The sequence below is a fragment of the Clavelina lepadiformis genome, chromosome 4, assembly GCF_947623445.1.
Source record: "Clavelina lepadiformis chromosome 4, kaClaLepa1.1, whole genome shotgun sequence".
Lineage (NCBI taxonomy): Eukaryota > Metazoa > Chordata > Ascidiacea > Aplousobranchia > Clavelinidae > Clavelina > Clavelina lepadiformis.
The window spans coordinates 4301102-4323785 of NC_135243.1; the positions used below are offsets into that span (position 1 = coordinate 4301102).

A 22684-nucleotide genomic window follows, 5' to 3' on the forward strand; every position below is an offset into this window, starting at 1 on the left:
TCATCTCGGTTGGTTCATGGCTTGTTAAAATGAAAAGAGGCAGTTTCGATTGTAACATCAGATTTTGCAGAATAAAATGTTTCGGCAGATAAAATTTGGACAAAATAACTTGTGGTGTTTCCAAGTAATTCTTTATAACTCAAAAAGCATCTTATTCTAATCCAAACATACTTACAGCTATATATGTGATGTCAAAAGCCTAAAACGGGTGTTTCGCATTAATCGCTTTCTAGCAAATAAAAGTGGTAATAAAATTAAGTGTGTAAGTATTTCAAATTTAGATTAATAAGAGGATTTAATTTCAAACATACAGTTTGTTCGGTGAAACAGCGACATTCATGGAGATTCACACAGGAAAATGCTTTCTGCAATATATCTGGTACATTTGTAAGGACTCATGAAGATTTATAGTTGGGCACATAAACCACGTAATGTTCTTAATAAACAGCTGGTAGTTTAGATGTTATCATTTCAATGAATAGATGAAATATCTGCTGACATTACAATTTACCATTTAAGGTTAAATTTCAGTCGACTATACCGAGTTATATTACCAGGTTATATTGCCGGTAGAAAACGTTTTCAAAATTAGACAGGTTCAGTTGCTTCAAACCTTGTCCGGCAAATGTATATTTACTGGTTTCAATTTTTTTTCACATCTTGGGAAGACTTCAGTGCGGTATACAAATTTATATCCACAAAATTGTCGTGAAATGTTGTGTGTGTCAGCCTATGTTGCTTTTGTGTTGGTCAAAATGTGAAACGCGTTTCTGCCTGGGGTGTAAGTGCGGTTGATTCGTTATTCGATCTGAGCAATTAAAGTTGCAACAGACGAGTTCTTGAACGTTTTGGAAAAGGTGTTAATAAAACTCCAACAAAATAATAACATCAGTAATTTTTGAGTACATAAATAAATAGTTTCAGAAGGTTTGTGCATATTCTATTAGAAAACGAAAAGTATTTTTTGAAGATCAATTTATTGCGGTTGGTTCATGGGGCAGTTTCGACTGTAACATTAGAATCTTGGCAGAATAACTTGTGTACAGTGGATGATGTTGTTTCAAGTAACTTTTTACAACTGCTAAAAATGCATTTAAATCTAAATCTATTGCAAGCATGCTTATATCTGTGTATGCGTAAATAACTGCCCTACGCGTCCTTTGGATAAGTCGATTTTACATCAATCGTAAATGGTAAAAGCATTGCATATGTCAGAAAAAAGCAACCACGCTTTAGAGGAAAACGTCAAGTGCTGACTGTTTTTTGAACTGCAGTGAATTAACAATAACTAATTGTGAATTTTGCGAATTCTGCACAGAGTTGTTTTGATTTGTGAAAACTTTACATCTGAAACACTTCTCAACAATATGGATGAGGAAGAAAACCGTCCAAGTCACTCTCGTGGAATGGGTAAGTTTGGTTTCGATTCAAACACTATCTCGACTCCATAACATTGGTTCTCATCCTTTCAATGACTGTGGTTCCTTACAGCGACAGGCTAAATCCGTGCCCACTGCTCATCTATAAAAAGTGTAGATTGTTGATGACAAAACAATTAACTCCACTACCTCGTGCGCAGTAGACTTTCAGCTGCTACTTTTGTATACGAAGCATATGCACAAAAACGTTAGGAACTTGTTTCCGGCTTTGCCTCGTCTTTCGCTTCTTTTACATTATTGGTCATAAGTGAGGAAAGTGATTTGATAGTGATCTATTAATCCACTTTTACCCCCGGATATCGCTTTCAGGCCCCCCAGGGAAATTATTGTGCCTAGGTTGAAAAATCCTGATCTCGAGTCTTACGCCATCAAAAGGTTTTTCTGCCTGTGCAATCACTAACTTGTTACAGACCTAAACTACAGTAAATCGTATTTTGGATTCATCTTCATTAGTCGCTCGTATAATTAGTATTATCTTATTGCTTGTATTATAAATTAAACTAAAATCTACATATCTATAAAGAAAATCTGTGTGTAAAGTTTCTCACGACTTTTTCCAAACTTAACAAAGCATTGTTGACAATATCCAGGGTCAAATCTTAATTCAACGATAAGTATCTTAGCACCAACTATACTGTACTTTACAAATACAGAAACGGTCATAACGAAAATGCTCCTTTGGTAAATGAGTTTTTTTGGATGTTTCCAAGTTTTTGCTGATCCATGGATTTAGCTTCGTAGCAGGACGGATTACAACTTATTATTTCTATTATTTCTTTACTATTATTTCGAACTTATTTCTTATTAAATTTATGCATTGTCGTGGTGACATTGCATTTTCATTGTCGTATTTTTAAACAAAGGACAATTTTATCCAGTTTCAAAGTTAAGCATAGATTTGAACTATTTCTTACACTAAACGTCCAATACCAGTTTGACTAAACACCAGCGTTGCATTGGACAACTTTATTCATTATGTGAAGTCATATTAAGTCATTATTTACGTTCTAAATAGCGCTTAATTTGTATATCGCTTAACCATTAAATAACATAGCAATACTTTTGTGGTATGTGTCAATTCAAAGACAATTTGTCAATGATTTCGAATTTTACTGTAAAATAACTTTCACATATCATAAAATCAGTCAGATCAATCAGAATTTTAAAGCCCTCCATTATCGTACGTTTGTCGGACTATTTTTAATATTTGTTGATAATCTTGTGTCGCCATTCTATAAAATGATTCACTTCTAATAAATACATCAGTCGTCGATCCTGTGTTACTGTGTGTATCCAAAATGCTAATTTGATACCTTACTTTAAAAGTTTTGATTTATTTTTTACAGTTATTGAAACTTGTGACAAATGCGAAAGCACTTTTTCTAACAAAGAAGCCTTGAACAGACATAAAAAGATAAAACATCCAGACAGAAGCATCAAGAAACGACATCAATGCAAGTTCTGCGAGTATTCTTCCAACTCTGCATCATCACTTCGCCGTCACATGTTCACACATACTGGCGAGAAGCCATTCGTTTGTAGAATCTGCCAGAAGGCGTTTACTAAAAAAGGCAACTTACGCACACACGAACGTACCCACACTGGTGAGAAAAACTATACTTGCGAACAATGTGGTACGAAGTTCAACTTCTCAGGCAATCTACAAAGACACGTTAGTACCGTTCATGAAAAGCGCTTGGATTATGTTTGTGCCGTTTGTAAAGCATCATTTGGACAGTCAGGCCATCTTAAGAGGCATATGGCGATTCACACAGATGTGCGCGCTTACTTGTGCGAGGACTGTGGTAAGAGCTTTGATCGGGTTGGCAAACTACGAAGGCACCGACTTGTACACACAGGGTAACGACCTTACAAGTGCCAGCAATGTTCGTCTGCTTTTGCTGGCTGTTCTCATTTGCAAACGCACGACATCAAACAAAAACTCTAAAGCACTACAATAGGAAACGAGAAACCGTAAAATTATTTATAAGGTTATGACTGATATAAACACCACATAATATCTCACTACGACTTGAGTTTTTATCTAAGTTTTAGTCTTTTGTGTACTTGTGACGTCATAAAGCTGTAGTTGTTGTTGTTTTGTGGAAAATTGATGTGAGAATTTTTAAGAGTGACAACAATATAAACCTCAAAATGCACTTCACCATGGTGAAGTTAATCCTTTCTAAATTTTTTTTAACAAATGTTTGCAATTTTTATTGTTTTATATGCGGTTTTAATAAAATTAATGTCGTTGATTAAAGTAAAAAATTTGAAGGTCATTTCACTTTTTGTGAGATACATTACAACCGGCCCAGTATCTTAATAATACAGTTTGAACTGCCAATTGTACAGATACTTATAGAGCAGCGATGGATTTAAATTAAATTTTTTAAAGTTTTATTTTACTATGTAGTGGAAGCTATGCTGTAGCTTAACAATTACCTTATTTTGAGTTTCCGCTTAAATAAAATCATTAGAATGAAGAAAACTGTTTGAACAAATAAAGCTTTGACCATTAAAAGTAACCTAATTTTCTGGAATTCATCTAATTCCTCTTAAATGTCACACAGACCACATAGTAAATTATTACTGACGGTAAGGTAAGAGAAAGATGAAACGAAAGTTTGGAAAATAGTATGAAACACGTCGTTTCTGACCAAGTTTAATTTAAGTTTATTTACAGCACTGTAAATTTATATTAAGAATAAGATTTTGGTTACAATTCTGTAACGTTTAACTTGAGTTAACAAGAAGCTGTGAGAGAAAGTTTCAATTTTTTTCACATCCTGGGAAGCTTTCAGTGCGGTATACAAGTTTATATTCACAAAACTGTAGTGAAATGTTCTGTGTGTCAGCCTATGTTGTTTCTGTGTTTGTCAAAATGTGAAACGCGTTTCTGCCTGCGGTGCATTTACGGGGTTGGTTTACGGCTGTAATTGAAAAAAACAGTCAATTAAGAATACCTATTTGTGCATTTTGTGAATTCTGCATAGAGTTCTGTTTTCGTTTGTGAAAACAATATGGATGATGAGGAAAATCGTCCAAGTCACTCTGGTGGAATAGATAAGTTTGGTTTTGATTACAATCTAGGGTCTAACTCTATCAGCGCGGAACTTACAACCTAAGCGATCGAACACTCGTTACAGGCTTACTTCCACTTTTTTAAGTGAGTTGTAAAGTATGCTACCGTTAATTTGTTGTTCAATTTGCAGTTCATTTTATTTCAATTCTGTTGGTATGGTGGTCAATTTGAAATTTATTTAGGTTAAATAAAATTTTATTTAAACTTTCATTTGAAAAGAATATTCCTGGAATTTTCGAAAATTATATTTTACAAATAATTCACAACACAGTCTTTATGAAATATTTGCCTTGAATGTAATGAATATGAAAGTTTGTAACAAATATCTTTCATTGTTATTGTATTTTAGTTGATACGGTAGATAATATCACAATAGATTCGTGTGATATACATTTACTTTATTAGTCGGGCACTTTCAACTTACTTCACATTATGCTTTGTATGTTCATATTTTGAGCTGCAAAACGTTTTGTTACGTCGCATTGATTAAAGTTATATCGCTATTACGTTATGACGTAATGACAAGGTGGTTCATTCACTTAATGCCAATTAACTCGTCAAAAAGTTATTTTAAAGCTTTTGAACAAATATACTATTCGTTAACTCATAACCCGAGGCAATGAAACCAGGGAATATTAATTATAACAATTAGTTAATAAGCTGTCATACTTTGAAGTAAGACAATGTGGTATAACAAGAAAAACTAACTCACTCCAAAATTAAGTAAAACCTGCAATATTTTCAAATACATATTCATAATTTTAAACAAAAAAAAGTATTTCTCAATTAAAAGGAAATATTTTATTGTATATTGTACAACAGCTGTAAAAATTTATTTTATTAAGACGCGAAAAATAGGAAAAACGTGTTTAACAGAAAAATATTTTCCGCGGTAAAATATTTATCTTAAAGTAACCACTTTGAAGTAAGACACTGTGGTATAACAATAAAAACTAACTGATTTAACAAAAATGACAAATCAAAACCTAAAAATTAATAAGCGAATGCAAAAAACAATTTCAAATAAACATAGACCTATTCATCATTTAAAAAGCTTAGTAATTTCCAACTAAAAACGGATATTTATTGTATACTTTTAAACATCAATAAAACACAATTTAATTATTTATGACGTAACAAATGGATGACAACGCGTACAAGAGAAATATGCATTTTTGTCGCAAAAAGTATAATTTGAAATCTGAATTTCGATTTCTTTACACTCCCTTTGTCACATTTTGTGTCTGAGAAGTTACCGCGGGCTTGTGAAATTTTCTCCGTGCTCTTGAGGCTTGCCAAGGGTGTTAAAATTCTGTTCGCAAATAGAACATACATGAGAAAAGCGCTGGGTGTGTTTTGACATAATGTGTAAACTTGATGGAATATTGGAAGCATATGGACATTTCTCACATCTCTAAGATCGGTCTTCGGTGTGTGTTTTTTCGTGGACTTTTAAGTTGTATTCACGTGTGTACACTTTTCCACACTTCTCGCACTTGTAATCACGCGCACGTGTGTGTGTTTTCAAGTGCCTTGCAAGAACACTTGCTTGTGCGAACTCAGCGTTACACACCGGACATTTATGATCCAAACGCTTATCATGAGCTGTGCGAACGTGTCTTCTTAAGCTGCTTGAACTGTCGTACTTTTTGTCACATTTTTCGCAGGAGTGATTTTTCACTATTTGACTCTCGTGTACTCGAATATGACACCTTCGGAGAAACTCTTTGTTGCAAATTTCGCAAACGTAGGGCTTTTCAGCAGTAAGTGTTTCCACATGGCGTTTGAAGGCGTCTTGTCGATTCGAAGAATAACCACAGGTCGTACATTGGTGTCGCTTCTTATCTCTCGCATCTTCATGCTGCTTTTTCGATTGTTGGCTGGAAGATTCGTCGCTGGAAATCCATTCTTCAGACTTATCACTATCTTGGTTATCTAAATAGAAAGAAATACAAAAATTTAATTTGCAAAACTGCGACCAAAGACTGTAGTTTAGAAATAACATAATGTTTATTCAATTAATTTTTTTTAATGATATCACACGAAAAAATTAACTTTTATAATAATTTGAAATAGCTTTAAAATTTTTAGCAAATCGTGTGTATACGTGCAAACAAAATAAGGTTAAAATGCTTTTCGACTTAAAACTTCTGCTCTATTTGTGAACAAAAAGTCTGTTGCTGCATAACCAAGAAAACAGTTTTGCATATTAATTATATTCTAATGAATTACTTGTATTGTCAATGTCTATTTAAAACCCTCGCGTCTATCTACTGTCAAAATTACCCAGCTCCAAACATCCTAGTCAAATAACAACAACATGTTATGCGAAATAATTTTACAGAGTAGTCCTTTAGATATTTTTTAGTGACTGCTCAGGCGATCACACAGGGAGTGTCGGTTGACTGGTATAGGGTAGAACTCAAGATATTATTGGAAACATAAACAAACTTACCAATTTCACGAGAATGACTTGGACGATTTTCTTCATCATTCATATTGCTTAGAAGTGTTTCAGTTGCTAAGTTTTTACAAATAAATTTCTGAAACTGCCAAATGTATTGTTAATTCGCTGTAGCTAAAGTTAAAGTGAGCAATTGACGTTTTAGTCTATGTATAAAGTTGTAGCTTTCTGTTGCCATAGGTAATTCTGTTACCACTTGCACTGCTAAAGGAATAACTTATGTAAAACGAATTTTCTTACACAAACAGACGTACTCGTTTTTTCAGCAGCTGTAACGTAAAACTTCAAAGCAACATGTCATAAATGTATGTCGAAATGTCTGAGGTACTTATGAATTAAATTGATAGAATACTTCTAGCAAGATTTCCCACGCAAAAGAGAATCACGTCATAACCAATTTTCAGGTTTGTAGTCGTTGTACCAAACACATAAATTTAATATAAACAAATTAACAAACAAACGGAAAATGATCTTGATGCGAAAATCGCAAAAACCAACAACAGCTGGTTCCCTATGCCTTGAGATAGTTAAGTAACCCGCAGTTATTAATGCATTTGTCGATTGACGATTGACGAAGTACTTTGTTGGCTGATCACAAAACCATCTTCTGCATTTTCCCAGCACGATTTGGTACTCGTCTGTCACACCCTGAATTGTTCAGTTGGAATAACAACAAATGCCCGCACACGGACCCCGGGCAGAAACGCGTTTCACGTTTAACCAACACAGAAGCAAGATAGGATGACAAATACTATGTTTCACAGAAGCTTTGCGAAAATAAAACTCGTAAACCGCAAAACTTTCTTATACCAAGTGATCACTAATGGAGTTGAAGCACTGCGAGCCTAAAATATGCATTGCATGTAGGCCTACCTACCAGCAACAAAACATCCAGGCGGAAGTTAAAATATAGAGAGTATTGTCAGCATGTATTTAATCTTTAACTGATTCAGCTAATAACTTGACTAGCTTATGCTTAAAATATAGTATGTGCAACTACACAGCCTGTGACAATTCCTATAGTATCGTCACTATTAATTGTGGCTCATTCATTTGATTTCTATGGATTCCGTCTGACACTACGTATCAATATGAAATCATTCTACCACAATCTAAGATCCAAACCATACTTAAGATATATTAGTTTGTTCTAATTACTTCTTTACCTGGTTAAACATTTCTCGCGATTGCTTTCATGTATGATGTACTGTAGTGTAAATTAGTTGTGATGAAGAGAAGAAGGACACTTACTCACGAGATATGTATTTCATATTTGCCATTTAGTAAATTGTAGGATGTGTACTTAGATTGATCAAATTATTGTTTTTACTGAAGGAAATTTTATCAAAACTCATTCTCCTATCGTATTATGAGTATTTATTCCAAACTTGCATTTTCTCGAACAGAAAGTCAGTTCATTCAAAATTGTGCGATATTGACATAAATCTATTCCTAGCCTCCTACTACATCTGCGCAAGGTAGTTCAAAAGATTTCCTCTTTTTACATCACTTAATTTCATTTCCTATAATATTCCTTAATTCGTTTAAATCATTATTCATTAATTCCTTCGTAATTCCTTTAATTAATTTTCGAATATACCAGTTATGTGAACAAACTTTTGACAGCCTTATTGTTGTGCGGAAATTTAATCCTAAATGGTCATAGGCATTTACTTTTCTTGTTCACTCTCAATTCAGCCTTCACATGCATAAAACATTTATCGTTGTTGTTAAAAATTTGTTACTTTAGTCAAGCTGGTGATTTTCATCTTAGTTGCACCTAGATGTCTTCAAGCACCTATGCGCTTCCGTACGCATCTGAGTCAGTCTGAAGAAAACTGATTTTAGTGAAAAATGACCATTTGAATCGTTTCTCCGTAAGTGTTCCAAGTTTAAAGTGAAAAAAAAGAATATGAAAACTGCAAGTTTAAAACACCTCTGACTGTTGCGTTTTATTTAAATATTACAAAACAAAATGGAATTAACAACAACAAAAACAAACCTTTCAATAACGAAAAATCTTTCTATATTACTTCTGTTTTGAAATTATAAAAGATAATTTTAGAACTACCCAAAAACTCTTAAAACGATAAACATTTTTAACATAATATGACGTCACAATAAAAGTTACCTGCGTTGGTAACGTCGGTAAGTTACGAGAAACGGACTTAATTCCAGATCATTCGAAACAGAACAACCAAACACATTTAAAATAAACTTTATAACTTCCACGGGTCAATGATGTGTCTCCACGTGCTTCTGAAGTTCAGTTGTGGAAGCAAAACCTTTTTCACATACCGAGCATCGATAAGGGAAGTTCTGGTGTTTCATGTTAATGTGCACTCGCAAATGAGATAGTTGACTGTATACAGACGCGCATTGGTCGCATTTGTAAGTTTGTTCATCGTTATGTGTGCGTTTGTGCTTTTGTAGATTTTCTGCACGCGTAAACCTCTTACCACATTCCTCGCACTGGAAATCGCGCGCACCTGTGTGTGACGCCATGTGTCGATCCAAGTGTGCTTCTATCCCAAACATAATGCCACAAACCGGACATACGTAATCGAAACGCTTTTCATGAACTACACGTACGTGTCTTTTATGGCTGCCTGACTGACTAAACTTCATGCCACATTCATCGCAAATGTACATTTTCTCACCAGTATGGATACGTTCGTGTATAATTAGAGTACCCTTACGACTAAATGCCTTCTTGCAAGTTTCGCAAACGAACCGCTTCTCACCAGTATGTGATATCATGTGATCTCTCAGATCGCCAACTTCATCCGTAGAATAATCACACAACTTGCATTGGTGTCGTTTCTTGACACTTCTATCCGGGTGTTTGCTTTTTAAATGTCTGTTGAATGCTTCGATGTTAGCAAAAACCATCCCGCATTTTCTACAGGTTTGAAAACCTATAAGAAATAAAATAAACAAGCAGCTTAACCGATAAAATATGTTATTTATAAACAGCATAAAAGTGATTACGTAATTAAATTCAATTGATTTTTATGGATTGCTCGCCTTAATAAAGAACATCTTAGAAACTATATGTAATTAGTATAACAAAAATTGATAGGTTGGCATACGTTTGCTTCTTCAAGTGTACTGCAAAAAATCCACAATCTTGCGAAAGCTCGTGTAGAAAAACATAAAGTTAACTCTCAGAGTGCTAATTTATATCCTGATTTTTATGTTACTTTTAAAAATTGTTCAACACGGTTCAGCCAACATCAAAGAATTAAATTTCGTTAAACGTTAATTCGTTTTTCTTGTCTTTATGGCTTTATGCTACCGGCACAAAACCGAAAAGCTTGGTTAAACTTTTTTGCTTTGGTTGGCGTTGTTATTTCCTTAACTGTTATTGTTCTACTGTTGTTTGTTTATAACATTTTTTTGCTCCTTAACGGTTATTTCATAGCACGTACCGCAAGCTTTTCATTGCTTTATGGGCTAATTAACTGGGCGTTTGATTAATAAGTCTTGCCCAAAAATAGCTTCCATGTTACTTTAAATTATTCTACATACTGTGGTATTGTTTTATTTCTACCTTTTTTTCCCACTTACTGCAAATATTTTGTTTCCTCTTTACAAGCAACAGTCGAAATACAACCGATACAACATTAGCAAAATAAATCCCGATGAAGTACAAATTTGATCTGCATGTTGTACAATTCCTACAGTTTATTTCTAGACTTACAAATAACTATAAGTCTATAGAAATTATTCTTCAATAGAAAACTTCAAGTTAACTTTTGATCGTGACGGCATGTTCTCAAACCAGGTGATACGACGTAATTAGTGTTTTCTTGCCAAGGGTATGGAAAAGCATAGGATAAAACAGAAACTCACCCAGTTCGTCATCTTGTTGATTTTCTTTATCGCTCATATTATTTGAAAATTTCTACAAATTTTGATGCAAACTAAATTCCTAAATTCCTAAATTAAACACAATTTTGCCATTAATCTGCAAAATCCAGCACAAAATAATCTGCAAATGTTATTTAATCAAATTTCAATGCGCTTCCTTGTAATGTAGGCATTTATAACAAACAACATTTCAAATAATTTTCTTTTACCCCAATTGACAGGGCTGCGTATTTTGCAACCTTTGGAAGTCTTTCGATGCTGAATGATGTTCAAATAATCTCGTTCTTACTGCTGCCGATTTCAACTCGAACTCAAAACAAAGAAACTGGCACCGCAAGGTGCTTCAAATCCGCAATGAAATGTTGAAAAATTTTGATTTAAGACACTAGTTCGTTTTTACAGCGCATTTTTCATTATGACGTCACAAAAGCTCGTAAGCAATCCATGGCATTTTACATCAAATGCATTTGTGTGGGAAAAGACAAAACATGAGGTCACAAGAAGACAACTTGTGCATTTAACAAGAATTTGTCTCTATTTTAGGCACAAAATATCTTGATTCTATTTTATTACTCACACGTAATAAAAACAACTATTACTGACAGAATAGAATAGGCCTACAAGAAATACAAATAGAGAGTGTTTGCAGCAAACAAATTTGTCTTCACTTCATTGATCCAACACGTTGAGAAAACTTAAAAACAAAAGGTTAAGTTAGTAATCCTGTTACTTAAAAAAGATCAATGCATGTGTTTTGTGAAAATAGAATTTATTGGAAGTTTGTTTTCATCATAAATGACAACTGTTGAATATTTTTTTAATATTAAGCTTTCTTATAGATTAGTTTTGCCTCAAAAACCTCTAGTTTGCAGCACCTGTAGTAAAATCCACTTCTACAGCACCCTCTGCTGTGGCCACAGCAGAGGCTTGAAATTTTTCATTTATGTGATGGTTTTAGCTGGATCACGATTAAACATAATTTCGACTCAGTAGGTTTATCTAGGCCTATATCCTTACCTATATCTTATCTGTATGAAATATGGAGAAACGTGATATAAAAATCAATGCGAGGGCCCGATTGGGTGAAAATGCCGCAGTTGGATAAAACATGGAGAAAATTTCGCAATTAAAGTAATGTTCGCATTACCCTATGAGTCTTAATGTAATAATCTATAATTAAATGTAACAAAAACAAAGCAAAACTAAAAGTTCAACCATTTAATCAACATTGGTGTAAATATCACTGCACAATAAAATAATTGTTGAGCTTATGATAGTATAAAGCAAAAAAGTTATTTTCAACCCAAGTTTTTATCTGCCTACGTTTTACATTTAATCCAGGTGACAGGTTTGAAACCAGGTTTTAATCTAGGTTGCAGGTTTACAGGTTTAACCCAGGTCACAGAAACATGAAACTGAAACTGAAACAAACTGAAACATTCGCTCATTAATCGAAGTTTAATTTTCACCAGATATCCATATTTCTCCTGGATATTAATGTAAACGAAGTCGAACTCTAGTTCAATTTTAATGCATTTTGTATGGTTTCTCAGCCGATTCAACGATTAGTATCAATGCCCACAATTACGCTTGCTACAGACCCGAGGACTACGAAGCATGTATCTACGAATTGTTTTATTCATGTGCAACTTTTCACATAAAAATATACGCAAAAAAACATTGAAATAAAATTTACATATATACAAGTAAACATTTAAGTCTTTATTAGAGTTAAAAATGATAGAACATTTCCAACATAACACGAATCAATGTTGAAACTATGACGTCATATAACATATATGCCACGAAATCATATGTAAAGCATAAGCATATTACAGAGAAGCTCATCGCTGCATTGATGATTGGTTTATGGTCAGAATTCGTTCAACGATAGTAATTTTTTAGTTTTAGTCAAATACCTTGAAATAACATTTTATGAGGTTTTCGTTTCGTGCTGAATATTTCCGTCAGGCGAGGGTGTCAATGACGCAGTTCTACTTTTAGCTTCAGTTGTTTTCGAAGTATAAATCCTTTTTTACAGATCGTTCATCTATGACGAAAGCGCTTCGTGTGTTTTACGATTTTAAATGCAAAAGCGATAAATCACTGAAAGCACAGAGACGTTACTCGCACTTGTAAGGTCGTTCCCAGTGTGTTATCATTGCTGCACAAGATTGCCTGCATAACAAAAGACAAACTGGACAAACATAATCTAATCGTTTTTCATGAATTGTACAAACGTGTGTTCGTAGATTGTTTTACAAAAGAAACTATTCAGTACATTTATCGCAAGTGTACATTTTCTCACCAGTGTAGATACGCTCGTGTCTGCGTAGGTTGCACTTTTCTTTAAATGCCTTCTTGCAAGTTTCGCAAATAACAGCTTTCTCACCAGTATGTGTGAACATATGATAGCGAAATCTTGTTGTGAAATCAGAGGAATAATCACAGAACTTGCATTGATGACATTTCTTGGTACTTCTGTCCACCTGATTCTTCTTTAAATTTCTTTTTAAGGCTTCTTTGTTAGAAAAAACCTTTTCGCATCTGTCACAATCTTGAAAATATGTAGGAAATAAAAACGAGTAAGTAACATCGAAATAAAAAAAAACACTAAAAGTAGTTAAAACAAAAAACAAAATCAAACGGAGTCTATTTCCATTATATAACTTCACTTGTGAGATAAAAGTAATTACATCAAATGCTCCTCAAACAAAAACAGTAAGTAATGAACATAAGTTGCAGCTCATAGGTTTCATGCATTATTACGGTGTGTTTATGTGATTATAGACGCGTAAAAAAGAGTTGGTGTTAGCTATTAAAGGTTTGATTGGAGTTAGATTTAGATTGGAAGGTAGATTTTAGTTAAGTTTAGGTTATTGTGTTATAGCATTTAAGTTAGCTTAACAAGAAACTGTGAATAATAGCTTCGAATACACGATTTTTCTCACGAAATAGTGGCAGCCAAAAAAATTATGGGTTTAAAAACGCTAGACTTGGATTAGAGGACGGACGGAAAGGTCTCCACAATACGTCGCTCAATTTTTTCGCAACATTCTCAAATGAAAGTTTCTCTCAAATTATAGGAATTTTAGGAATTATAGGGATTTATATTATAAGTTTGTATAGGAAGCATTACTAAAACTCAAGATAAAATATGCAATTGCGCGTTTTGTCAGTTGTTTTTGTTGTTTATAGAACTTGTTCACCAGGTATATTGGTTTACAGAAATATCTAATTCAGGAATACTAACATTTGTAACAGCACACATAAATGTTGTCAGCATAATTACTTTAAACGTTTTAATAGCAACTGAACAGTACAAGACGTGTAATATACTTGAAGTCGACAACAACTCTACCAGACTACATCCATTCTTTCAGATTTTTCCAAACCTTGTCGTTACTTAACCTCACGTGACACAGAATTATACTGACATTCTGACCACGCAGTGACACTGACCACAGCAACAAACAAACCAACCCTTAATCCATGAGCTGACCATCCTCACAATACTTTGATCAGCGGCAATAGCGCCTCTAAAATTTTGAACATTGCTTTTGCAAACGTTTAGCGTTATATGTCTTGACGTGAAACGCAAAACACAGCTGTCATGATGAAAGAAACCTGAATAACCTGAACTTCTATGACAACTACATTTGTTACTAAAAGATAAATTTCTATTTGAAGTAACAGAGTAACTTTGTTAAAGGGTTTGGCAACAAAGCCATCGACGTTCGCAAACAATACAACCCACACACACTGGAGGCAAAAACTTTCGTAAACGTAAACTTTCAACGAAGTTCTGCAATTTAAATCTCAAACATCATTATCTGTATCCAGCCCAACAATGGTTGAACAGTTTGTGCTTCAAAAAATATATTTTCATCGGGCCACGCGTGTGCGCATGTTTTTTCTCCTATTGTCGAAATATTTTGTTCTTACTAAGCTCTCAATTAGCTCACTACATAGGCTAGACGACGATCATCGATATTCAACTATTTTGCAATCAGTCAAGTGAAGAGACATTTGTTGTGAATATGCGTTTAGCCACTGCCTCTTTATAACGATAAACTAATGTGTTACTAGATTTACAACAACTTTAGCTCTGAAAGTTTTTTTAGTGAATGCCAAAATACATGCATAAATTTATCGTACCTTTTAATAACCTCTTCGCAATGCTTACCAATACCATCAGCATAACCTTCAACCTACCATTCACCATTAACATACCAACTAAATCTAATCGGCTTGCCAGGTGTGCTATGCATTTATAGAGTTCAGCTTATTAATACCGCACACAGTTGCATCGATACAGTGAAAGAATTTACGTAGAAGGTTGTCTTTAATTTGCAGAAAAGCGACACAATAAAAAATATGCACATGATATTGAAGCAAGAAATAGGCTAGTTAAGGTACACGTAAAAGTTAATATGCTAATAACAATTATGACAAATATAATTAGACACAGAATACAGTATTTTACAGTTCAACTGTTACATTAGTTTATGCTATACATTGTATTCCGTCAATTATCGACTACTGTCCAGTTAAAATTCGTCCCCCGTCCACGTTGAGGCAAGTTCCTGTGATCATGGCTGCGTTTGACGACGCCAGGAACATGACAGCGTCAACTACTTCTTTGGCCTCGATTAACCTCTTGCCCAGTGGATGCATTGGAGCTGCAGCTTGCATGAACTGCTCTTTGCCGGCTTCGTCCGGTACGACGTTGCGGAACAATTCAGTGTTTAAAAAAGCGGGGCTGTAAATTATGTTTATGTCGTTAATGACGATAATGGTTTTATATATAGAAAAAGTTATTAAGAAAAGTTAAGCAAGATTATAATTAAATATGCTGCAAAATTCATTTTATGTCATAGCGCATAATGTCACCTGCAGCTTTTTTATGTCATATTTTATTCGAACGGGAAGTTTTCCGTCTTAAAGTCTCCGTTTAGAAACTGAACTTTGGGTATTATGCAGTGTTCCCTCTAAGAAAATTTTACGCTGAGCAAATATTTGATTTAGTGAGCATGAACATTTTAATGCTGAGTTAAAATGAATTACCAACTTGATTTCCGGTATAATCATTGTAATTTAGTGTCACACACTCTACTGCTGTATTTAATCATTCCTCTCTAAATTCAGTCTTCCTTTTTTAGCTTCGTTTCCTTGAATAGACATCTCACTGGTAGGTCTGTATTTAACTTGGATAAATATTCACTCAGTTTAGAAAATGAAATTACTGTAAATAGTAAAACCAGTCTTCAGAGTCGAAACTGGAAAATAGGCTATCTTTTGCAAGCTAAGGAATAAAGTTAGTTGCATCCACGAGTGTAGAGTGTTTGTGAAGCAAAGACAAAGGATTGTGATGTAACAAAAGGGTACTGTATGTCTGTATGCTCATGTGCATCAGCACACGGTATAAATGTGATAAGCGCAGAAGCGTTCTGTCCAAAAATACTGTTGAAGATCATTTTACTTTTAAATTTGGAAATTGCAAGTGCGCAAGAATGAGATTTTACTGCGCAAATAGTCTGGTGGTACTGCGCATTTGCTCAGTTGCGCACCTTAGAGGGAACACTGGTATTATGCTCAACTTTTCATGTATTATGGCATCAATTACATTACCGTCACCTTCCTCATTTGATGACCAAATGACCAGGTGTCACATTAAGCAAACAAAGTTTTATAATCTCTTTTCATCAACCATATACTTACTTTACGTTGTTAATTCGTATTCCTTTGTCGGCAATCGCTGAAATACAAAGCAGAATATAGCTTATATAGCTTATTAACGAGATAATTTAATAGAAAAATCAGGTGTTTTCAAACGTTTTGTTAGTTATTTTGCGTTGTTCTGCATTTTTCTTGTGAAACATTACTCCGGCTTGTCACGTTTTCAATCAGGTTAAAAGAACTTATTGGCGTTAATCGAACACGAAGTTATGGCACGTAAAGTTACTGCTTTCTGAAAACAATTTCTACGTGAAATGTCGCCACTTTTAAACACAGTTTGCTGCAGCAACCCATCTCAATGCTGTAAAGATTAGAAATAATAGTAAGTCTATGGAATGGCAATTACAAGTATTTTGCCAGTTTCATAATTTTGAACGATGCTTTCAGTTGACACAAACATCTAACCGATAAAGAAACTTGTGAAAGTAAAGAAAACACATTATTATAGCATTATAGAAACTGGTGTTATCTGTTTTGTAGCACTTATTGTAACACACTAGCATAACACTTATTCGCTATTTTCAAACATGCTGACACTTACAAAGAGAGGCTGATCGCACAAAGTAATCAAGAGCTGCTTTGGTAGCGCTGTATGTGAGGCCTCCAGGTATCGTAAAGTTTTGGCTAGCCATGCTCGAGATATTAACGATGTTACCTTAAAAAGCAAATATTTTAAGGTTATGGTGCCATAGCATCGATCACAATCAGATGAAACCTTATACAGTAGAAATAATGGTACTTTGTATTAGGGGACTATTTTCAGGGAGGGACGAAAGAAACATATGCCCCCCTCTATTCTACCATAGATATCTTAATTGGAAATGTATTCTATAACTGTCAATGATATGTAAATCACAGGAAGTTTGTTTCCTGCAAAGTTTTTCTAGCAAACTAGGTCCTTGCTCGGTATACATTGCGGTATTACAAATTGTTTACTGTTGCTTAACCTGGCCATTATAATTTGCTAAGAACCTCAGGAGGTCTGTGTTAAAAAATAAATTAAAACATAAGTTTCATTAATTAGTTATGAGTTTGATTTCTTATTTTTATTTTGCAATACCTTTCGTCTTTTCCAAATATGGGATGCAGAGTTCTGTGAGACGTATCGGAGCCTTCACGTTTACAGCCATCATTTCATCAAATTGGTCGTAATTTATCTGTAATATTTACAATTACATATAATCTCAATATGACAGGTCGTTTTCTTGACGTTGTATAAACAAACAATGTTTGCTCACATTTCCGATGAAAGCCAAATAGCAGGAAGCAGCATTATTTATCAAAACATCAATCCGTCCGAGTTCTTCAATAGTTTCCTTTATAATCTTATCGATTTCATTTATATTTTGGAGGTCAACGGTAAATTGCAGAACTTACATCAAAACCACAAATGAAACTTAGAAACAAAAAGTATTTTTTTGTATTCAAACTCATAAGTTGGTTTGGTGTTTGAAAAATGGCAGAATTATTTTAACAACTATAACAATCAACCAACAAATGTTGAGTTAGGCGTAACGATGACATTGGTTTGTTAACCATTTAAACCAAATAAACTAGACAGGCCTGTTTACAAAACTAACGTTTGGTGAACCGGCGGCTTTGCACTTTTCTGCTGTTTCGTTCAACTTCATCGCATTTCTCCCAGTTACAATCAAACTTGCTCCTCGTTTCGCAAAACTTGTTGCGATTTTGGCCCCAATGCCGCTGGACGCACCTTCAGTTGTAAAAAGATTAAATTTAATGCGCATTTAATATCATTTCATGAAGTGAATGTTATTTTGCATGGGAATATTAGTTACAGTAATTACTCGAATTATGTGTCTTACCTGTTACGATCACCACTTTGCCTAAATAGTCTTCCATCTGGTTAATTCCGTTACCAATGTGTCTGTACAACTTCTGTATATGCAATTTAATGAACCTAATAACATTCACTAAAAAATTGCAATTATTAACCCGCTCCTGCCAAAAGTAAATCAGTCCTACAGTTCAAAACGCTACAACTATTTATTTCACTGAAACCGTTGCATTGCAAATGATGGTACGAATTCATTTCAAACATCTTCTATACCCAGTATCATAATAGCGAAGTGGTGTTTTCAGCAAACTCCTGCTGTAAATGTAGCAACAACAATTCGACGCCTTATTGATACCGGATGCATGTTTGACAACAACTTCCACGTAATGTTTGAAGACATGTTAATATCTTCTATACCAGACTATACGTAATACGTATATAGGAAATACGTGATAGCTTAGGTTCATTATACGTTGCATATACCCGTTTTATTCAATACAACAGGGGTGGCCAGACCTGCTTCATGCTCGAGCCGCATATCACCAATTCGAGCTTTAAAAGAGCCGCAACACAAACACAATAAAAAATACGAATTTATTCACTCACAACGAAGTGTAGCTATTGATAAACATTAGTGCTGCGTGGTGATACTATGAGTCTCCACCTGGGCTTCACCAACTCTTTTTGCAATTATTAGTGTAACCGTAACCGAGACTTAAAACTAGGTCAGCCCTGAGGTACAGCTTCAAACTGACAGTTTACTTAACTACAGTGTACAAGTTAGCACACTTCTGTACAATAATGTCCTTCTTGGAGTGTAATTTGATTATTACTAACAATGAGTCCATTGTTACTACGTGTGATAGAACGCATTGTTTCATAATCTGATCAAACAACTCGTCTAGACCGGGAAAATGCATGTCTAATTCAACAATGCAAATTCATTAAAGAGCCGCAATTAAAGGCTCAAAGAGTCGCATGCGGCTCGAGAGCCGCAGTTTGGCCACCCCTGCAATACAACATCAACCTAATTTAGTTCAATACTCTGTCGAAATATCTTTTCAATCCGTCCAATTTTCACCTGTAGCAGCTGTTTACTATTAACTATATATTATTATATGTTTACTACTATATTAACTTTATTGCGAATGTTAGCTAGAGAATTAAAATATCAAAACATTAAATATAATTAACTAAATACTACTAAGAGCCATGACATCAAAACTGGTTTTATTTAAGGCACACATTTGTTAGATCGTGGAAACGTGTTCACTCAACTATACATGTATTTGCTGCCGACTAGCTTTGACCGAAGCTTGATGTGCGGAGAGTGAAAAATGTTATATTTTTCTGGCTAAAGTTAGTTTTATAGTAAACCACAATATATTAATTAGATATGTTCTTATCACAAATCTGTCAAACAAGCTTGCATCATAATTTGAAATAAAGCTTATTTACATAAGTTTTATACACATAAGTTTTCACTTGATATTACTACAAAACTAATCTCCAACATTTGCACTGGATATAGCGGGATGTCTTACTTCTCGTTGGTGTCCTTCACGTGTTATTTTGCACTTTTACCTCATCGGTACAGGATGAAGATTGTGGCCGAATGAACTCACTGAAGAAATACAAGTTTGATGCTAGCTAAGTTCTATCCTTTGTATTGTTGTGACTTGTGGCGGTTGAATAGACGTTAGCACGGAAAAAGCCTCAAGCAAGACAACAACTGTCGTTTTCTTTATGCAATTCACTGCACCTATGTTTTGAACGATTCCTATTGTTTTACGAATAACTTTTGCTAAATTTTGAGATGTAATTTGTAATTTGTTCAAATAAACAATAAACTAGAACCTGAGATATTATAAACAAAAGTTTTAGCCCTCTACTATTTATCCTTGTAGACTGTAGAGAGTAGCCGTTGTCGCTTTTGCATTATTCCTCGGGTGACTGGGTAATAAGTAGGGCAACCAGTTTTTTGACCTAAAAATTTTAAATTTTGACCTTAAAATTTGCAAATTTTGACCTAAAAAGTTTATATTTTGACCTTATTTTGACCTAAAACGTTTAAATTTTGACCTTATTTTGAAAAACGCTATACTGATAGTCTCTACACTGTCTACAGCAACTTTCTAATCTAAAGCTGCATTTAAAAATGACAAAATGCTTTTCTAGTGTTGACTTTTTTTTCGTTTCTGCGTATTAAGATTGACAACTTGCAGTTTCAAATGCAATGCTGTCACATCGTGACGTCACCAAACGCGCTGAAAAGCCTTCCCTCTCTTTGTGTCTTTGGTTCTAAGTAAAATTTGCGGGACTGGAATTGTTTGCGGTACAAGAAAAGAGAAAAACGGAAGAATAATATTACAAAATGGTTACAAAATTACAAGTTTAATAGATTTTGACCTAAAAAAAGACCTAACGAAACAATTTGACCGTATTTTGACCTAACGTAACATTTTGACTTTATCTGACCTAATAACTTCTATACCACACGTCGTACAAAGCTGAAATTTGTTTTGTGCTTGTTTCATAGCATTCTGAGCAGGTAAAAAAATTTGACCATATTGACTTTTGGTTGCTCTAGTAATAAGTTTATCAGTTTATTTCTTTGCCGGGGAAACGAAACCAAACAAAAATCAATCAATCAATCATTTTATTTTTCGTCAAAGTCGCGGTGGGGACGAAAAATCAATCTGCAAAGCCGAAAAGGCTTAAAACGTGTTCAAGAGAAATAACGTTAATATTTGCTGGTAACAACTAGCACGGCCACTAAACCTATAATAACTAGTTAAACCCATAACACATAAGTTAAAAAGGCGAATATTAAGTAGACGGGCAGTTAAACCAACTACAGGATGGTGTACACGCATGCAGGTTTTATTAAAAACCCATCATTATATCAGTGAAATATTAAATAAATTGAATTTATAAAAAGAATCCACCTCATATGTATTTTTGTCAAACTGATATCAAACTGCAATCAAACTTTTTACCTTTTTTTATTGAAAAAAAGCAAACAACAACGACAATCACACAAACCCGTTTTAACGTCTAATACATTAATATGTACAGCTACGTTTTATCGTAAATAATTAATAACAAAACAGAATTTATATAGATTTTGACGCGTGGTTTTAGTCACGAATTAGAACGTTTAAAATATTTTAAACTTGCTGACAAACTACGAAATACATCTAAAGTAACAAGCAAATTCAAATTGGGATATTTTAAAAAACAGTTTTTGAAATAAATCTCTTTTTAAAAAATGCTTTTCTCGCAAATGGCACGATAATTTTGGTTACACCCCAAATCGTAGAAACCTTCCCTTGGCCAGATAATAATGGCACAGTCGCCATTGGTACCCTCTCCTGGACTCCAGTTTCGGTTTGATTCTAACTCTCCATCCACCCATATCCACTCGCGTTCTTTGACCATGTCCGTCATTCCGATGTATAAGATGAGATAGGCGCTCACGGACGGACGGGGGATAGCATTGAAAATTGTTCTTCAGAAATTAAGCAGGAATTTGTATAAATTCGCTTTAACGAGCCGTTCGGTAAATAAAAGTTGAAGCACACAGGACAGAACGTATTTGTGAGTGCCATAAAAACCATAGTTTTGCTACTCTTTACAAAGTAACTGCAAATTTTCAAAAGTTGTCTTCAGAAAATGTGCAAAAACTCGAACGTTACATGCCATCATGTTGCCAGTTGTTCATAAAAATTTACAAAATTTGTCACTGATCAAAGTGATGATGATCATACAAAATATTTTTCCAAAGTTAAACGTTAGGAGCAAACTGCTTATGATCTGGTGAAACGTTTACATTTCACTGACATAAAATTGATTGTTTTACTGAATTTCTTCACATATACGGTGACAGTTTTCCATTAAGTGTCATACGTCATACGTGACGTATCCATCATGTTATACGTTTTTTGCCTTATCTTATTCCAATTACCTTCTCGTGTTCAGACTCCTCATGCCAGCCGCAGCGAGATCGCCGCCGAACTCTTGGCAAACTTCTCGACTCTTTTCCCATTTTTGTGCGGCCGAAGTAATGATGTATTGGTATCCGTTAGTTGGCGTATACCATCCCGGGTCGGCGCTGCGTTCTGCTCACAACAATAGTGATACATTAAAACAAACCTTCCGATCTGACAATTAAACATTTTTTATCCATAAATATCACGTATCAACAATGGCCTTCAAGTAGGTCAAATGCTGTGTCTGTTTGTGTCGGCGTGAACGTTAACTAAACGAGGTTGCATTATCACAAG

The 22684-nt window shown here is 34.4% G+C and overlaps 5 protein-coding genes across 5 annotated transcripts; 1 reads left to right on the forward strand and 4 right to left on the reverse strand.

Moving 5' to 3' along the window:
• The first annotated feature begins 1277 nt into the window (after positions 1–1277).
• On the forward strand, positions 1278–3726 carry LOC143453190 (uncharacterized). Its single transcript, XM_076954376.1, has 2 exons — positions 1278–1410; positions 2786–3726. Exons 1-2 carry the CDS (start codon positions 1368–1370, stop codon positions 3301–3303), a joined length of 561 nt encoding a protein of 186 aa, XP_076810491.1. The 5' UTR covers positions 1278–1367; the 3' UTR covers positions 3304–3726.
• Positions 3727–5380: 1654 nt separating this feature from the next.
• On the reverse strand, positions 5381–8343 carry LOC143452959 (uncharacterized). Its single transcript, XM_076954115.1, has 7 exons — positions 8292–8343; positions 8021–8067; positions 7799–7861; positions 7410–7636; positions 7243–7270; positions 6980–7073; positions 5381–6459 (listed from the first exon to the last, which is right to left on the reverse strand). The coding sequence occupies exons 1-7, from the start codon at positions 8341–8343 to the stop codon at positions 5939–5941; spliced, it is 1032 nt and encodes a 343-aa protein (XP_076810230.1). The 3' UTR covers positions 5381–5938.
• Positions 8344–8934: 591 nt separating this feature from the next.
• Positions 8935–10960, reverse strand: LOC143453313 (zinc finger protein 711-like). The gene is made up of 2 exons (XM_076954596.1): positions 10844–10960; positions 8935–9906 (listed from the first exon to the last, which is right to left on the reverse strand). The coding sequence occupies exons 1-2, from the start codon at positions 10878–10880 to the stop codon at positions 9224–9226; spliced, it is 720 nt and encodes a 239-aa protein (XP_076810711.1). The 5' UTR covers positions 10881–10960; the 3' UTR covers positions 8935–9223.
• Positions 10961–15036: 4076 nt separating this feature from the next.
• On the reverse strand, positions 15037–18668 carry LOC143453311 (putative oxidoreductase TM_0325). The gene is made up of 7 exons (XM_076954594.1): positions 18427–18668; positions 18178–18314; positions 17839–17970; positions 17661–17757; positions 17142–17255; positions 16583–16619; positions 15037–15623 (listed from the first exon to the last, which is right to left on the reverse strand). The coding sequence occupies exons 1-7, from the start codon at positions 18461–18463 to the stop codon at positions 15401–15403; spliced, it is 777 nt and encodes a 258-aa protein (XP_076810709.1). The 5' UTR covers positions 18464–18668; the 3' UTR covers positions 15037–15400.
• A 2791-nt stretch (positions 18669–21459) lies between these two features.
• On the reverse strand, positions 21460–22526 carry LOC143453319 (C-type lectin domain family 4 member E-like). The gene is made up of 2 exons (XM_076954602.1): positions 22366–22526; positions 21460–21909 (listed from the first exon to the last, which is right to left on the reverse strand). Exons 1-2 carry the CDS (start codon positions 22386–22388, stop codon positions 21663–21665), a joined length of 270 nt encoding a protein of 89 aa, XP_076810717.1. The 5' UTR covers positions 22389–22526; the 3' UTR covers positions 21460–21662.
• Between the last annotated feature and the right edge of the window lie 158 nt (positions 22527–22684).

Coding starts and splice junctions, on each gene's coding strand:
- LOC143453313 (XM_076954596.1), bottom strand. CDS start 10,880: ATGAGCGATAAAGAAAATCAACAAGATGACGAACTGG. Junction 9,907..10,843: donor TCAACAAGATGACGAACTGG/GTGAGTTTCTGT, acceptor TATTTCTTATAG/GTTTTCAAACCTGTAGAAAA.
- LOC143453311 (XM_076954594.1), bottom strand. CDS start 18,463: ATGGAAGACTATTTAGGCAAAGTGGTGATCGTAACAG. Junction 17,758..17,838: donor ATTTGGCTTTCATCGGAAAT/GTGAGCAAACAT, acceptor TAAATATTACAG/ATAAATTACGACCAATTTGA. Junction 16,620..17,141: donor TGTGCGATCAGCCTCTCTTT/GTAAGTGTCAGC, acceptor TTTGTATTTCAG/CGATTGCCGACAAAGGAATA.
- LOC143452959 (XM_076954115.1), bottom strand. CDS start 8,343: ATGAGTTTTGATAAAATTTCCTTCAGTAAAAACAATAATTTGATCAAT. Junction 7,637..7,798: donor ACTCCATTAGTGATCACTTG/GTATAAGAAAGT, acceptor TGAACAATTCAG/GGTGTGACAGACGAGTACCA. Junction 7,074..7,242: donor TACAGCTGCTGAAAAAACGA/GTACGTCTGTTT, acceptor TACATTTGGCAG/TTTCAGAAATTTATTTGTAA.
- LOC143453319 (XM_076954602.1), bottom strand. CDS start 22,388: ATGAGGAGTCTGAACACGAGAAG. Junction 21,910..22,365: donor AGGAGTCTGAACACGAGAAG/GTAATTGGAATA, acceptor TAATTTCTGAAG/AACAATTTTCAATGCTATCC.
- LOC143453190 (XM_076954376.1), top strand. CDS start 1,368: ATGGATGAGGAAGAAAACCGTCCAAGTCACTCTCGTGGAATGG. Junction 1,411..2,785: donor AAGTCACTCTCGTGGAATGG/GTAAGTTTGGTT, acceptor TATTTTTTACAG/TTATTGAAACTTGTGACAAA.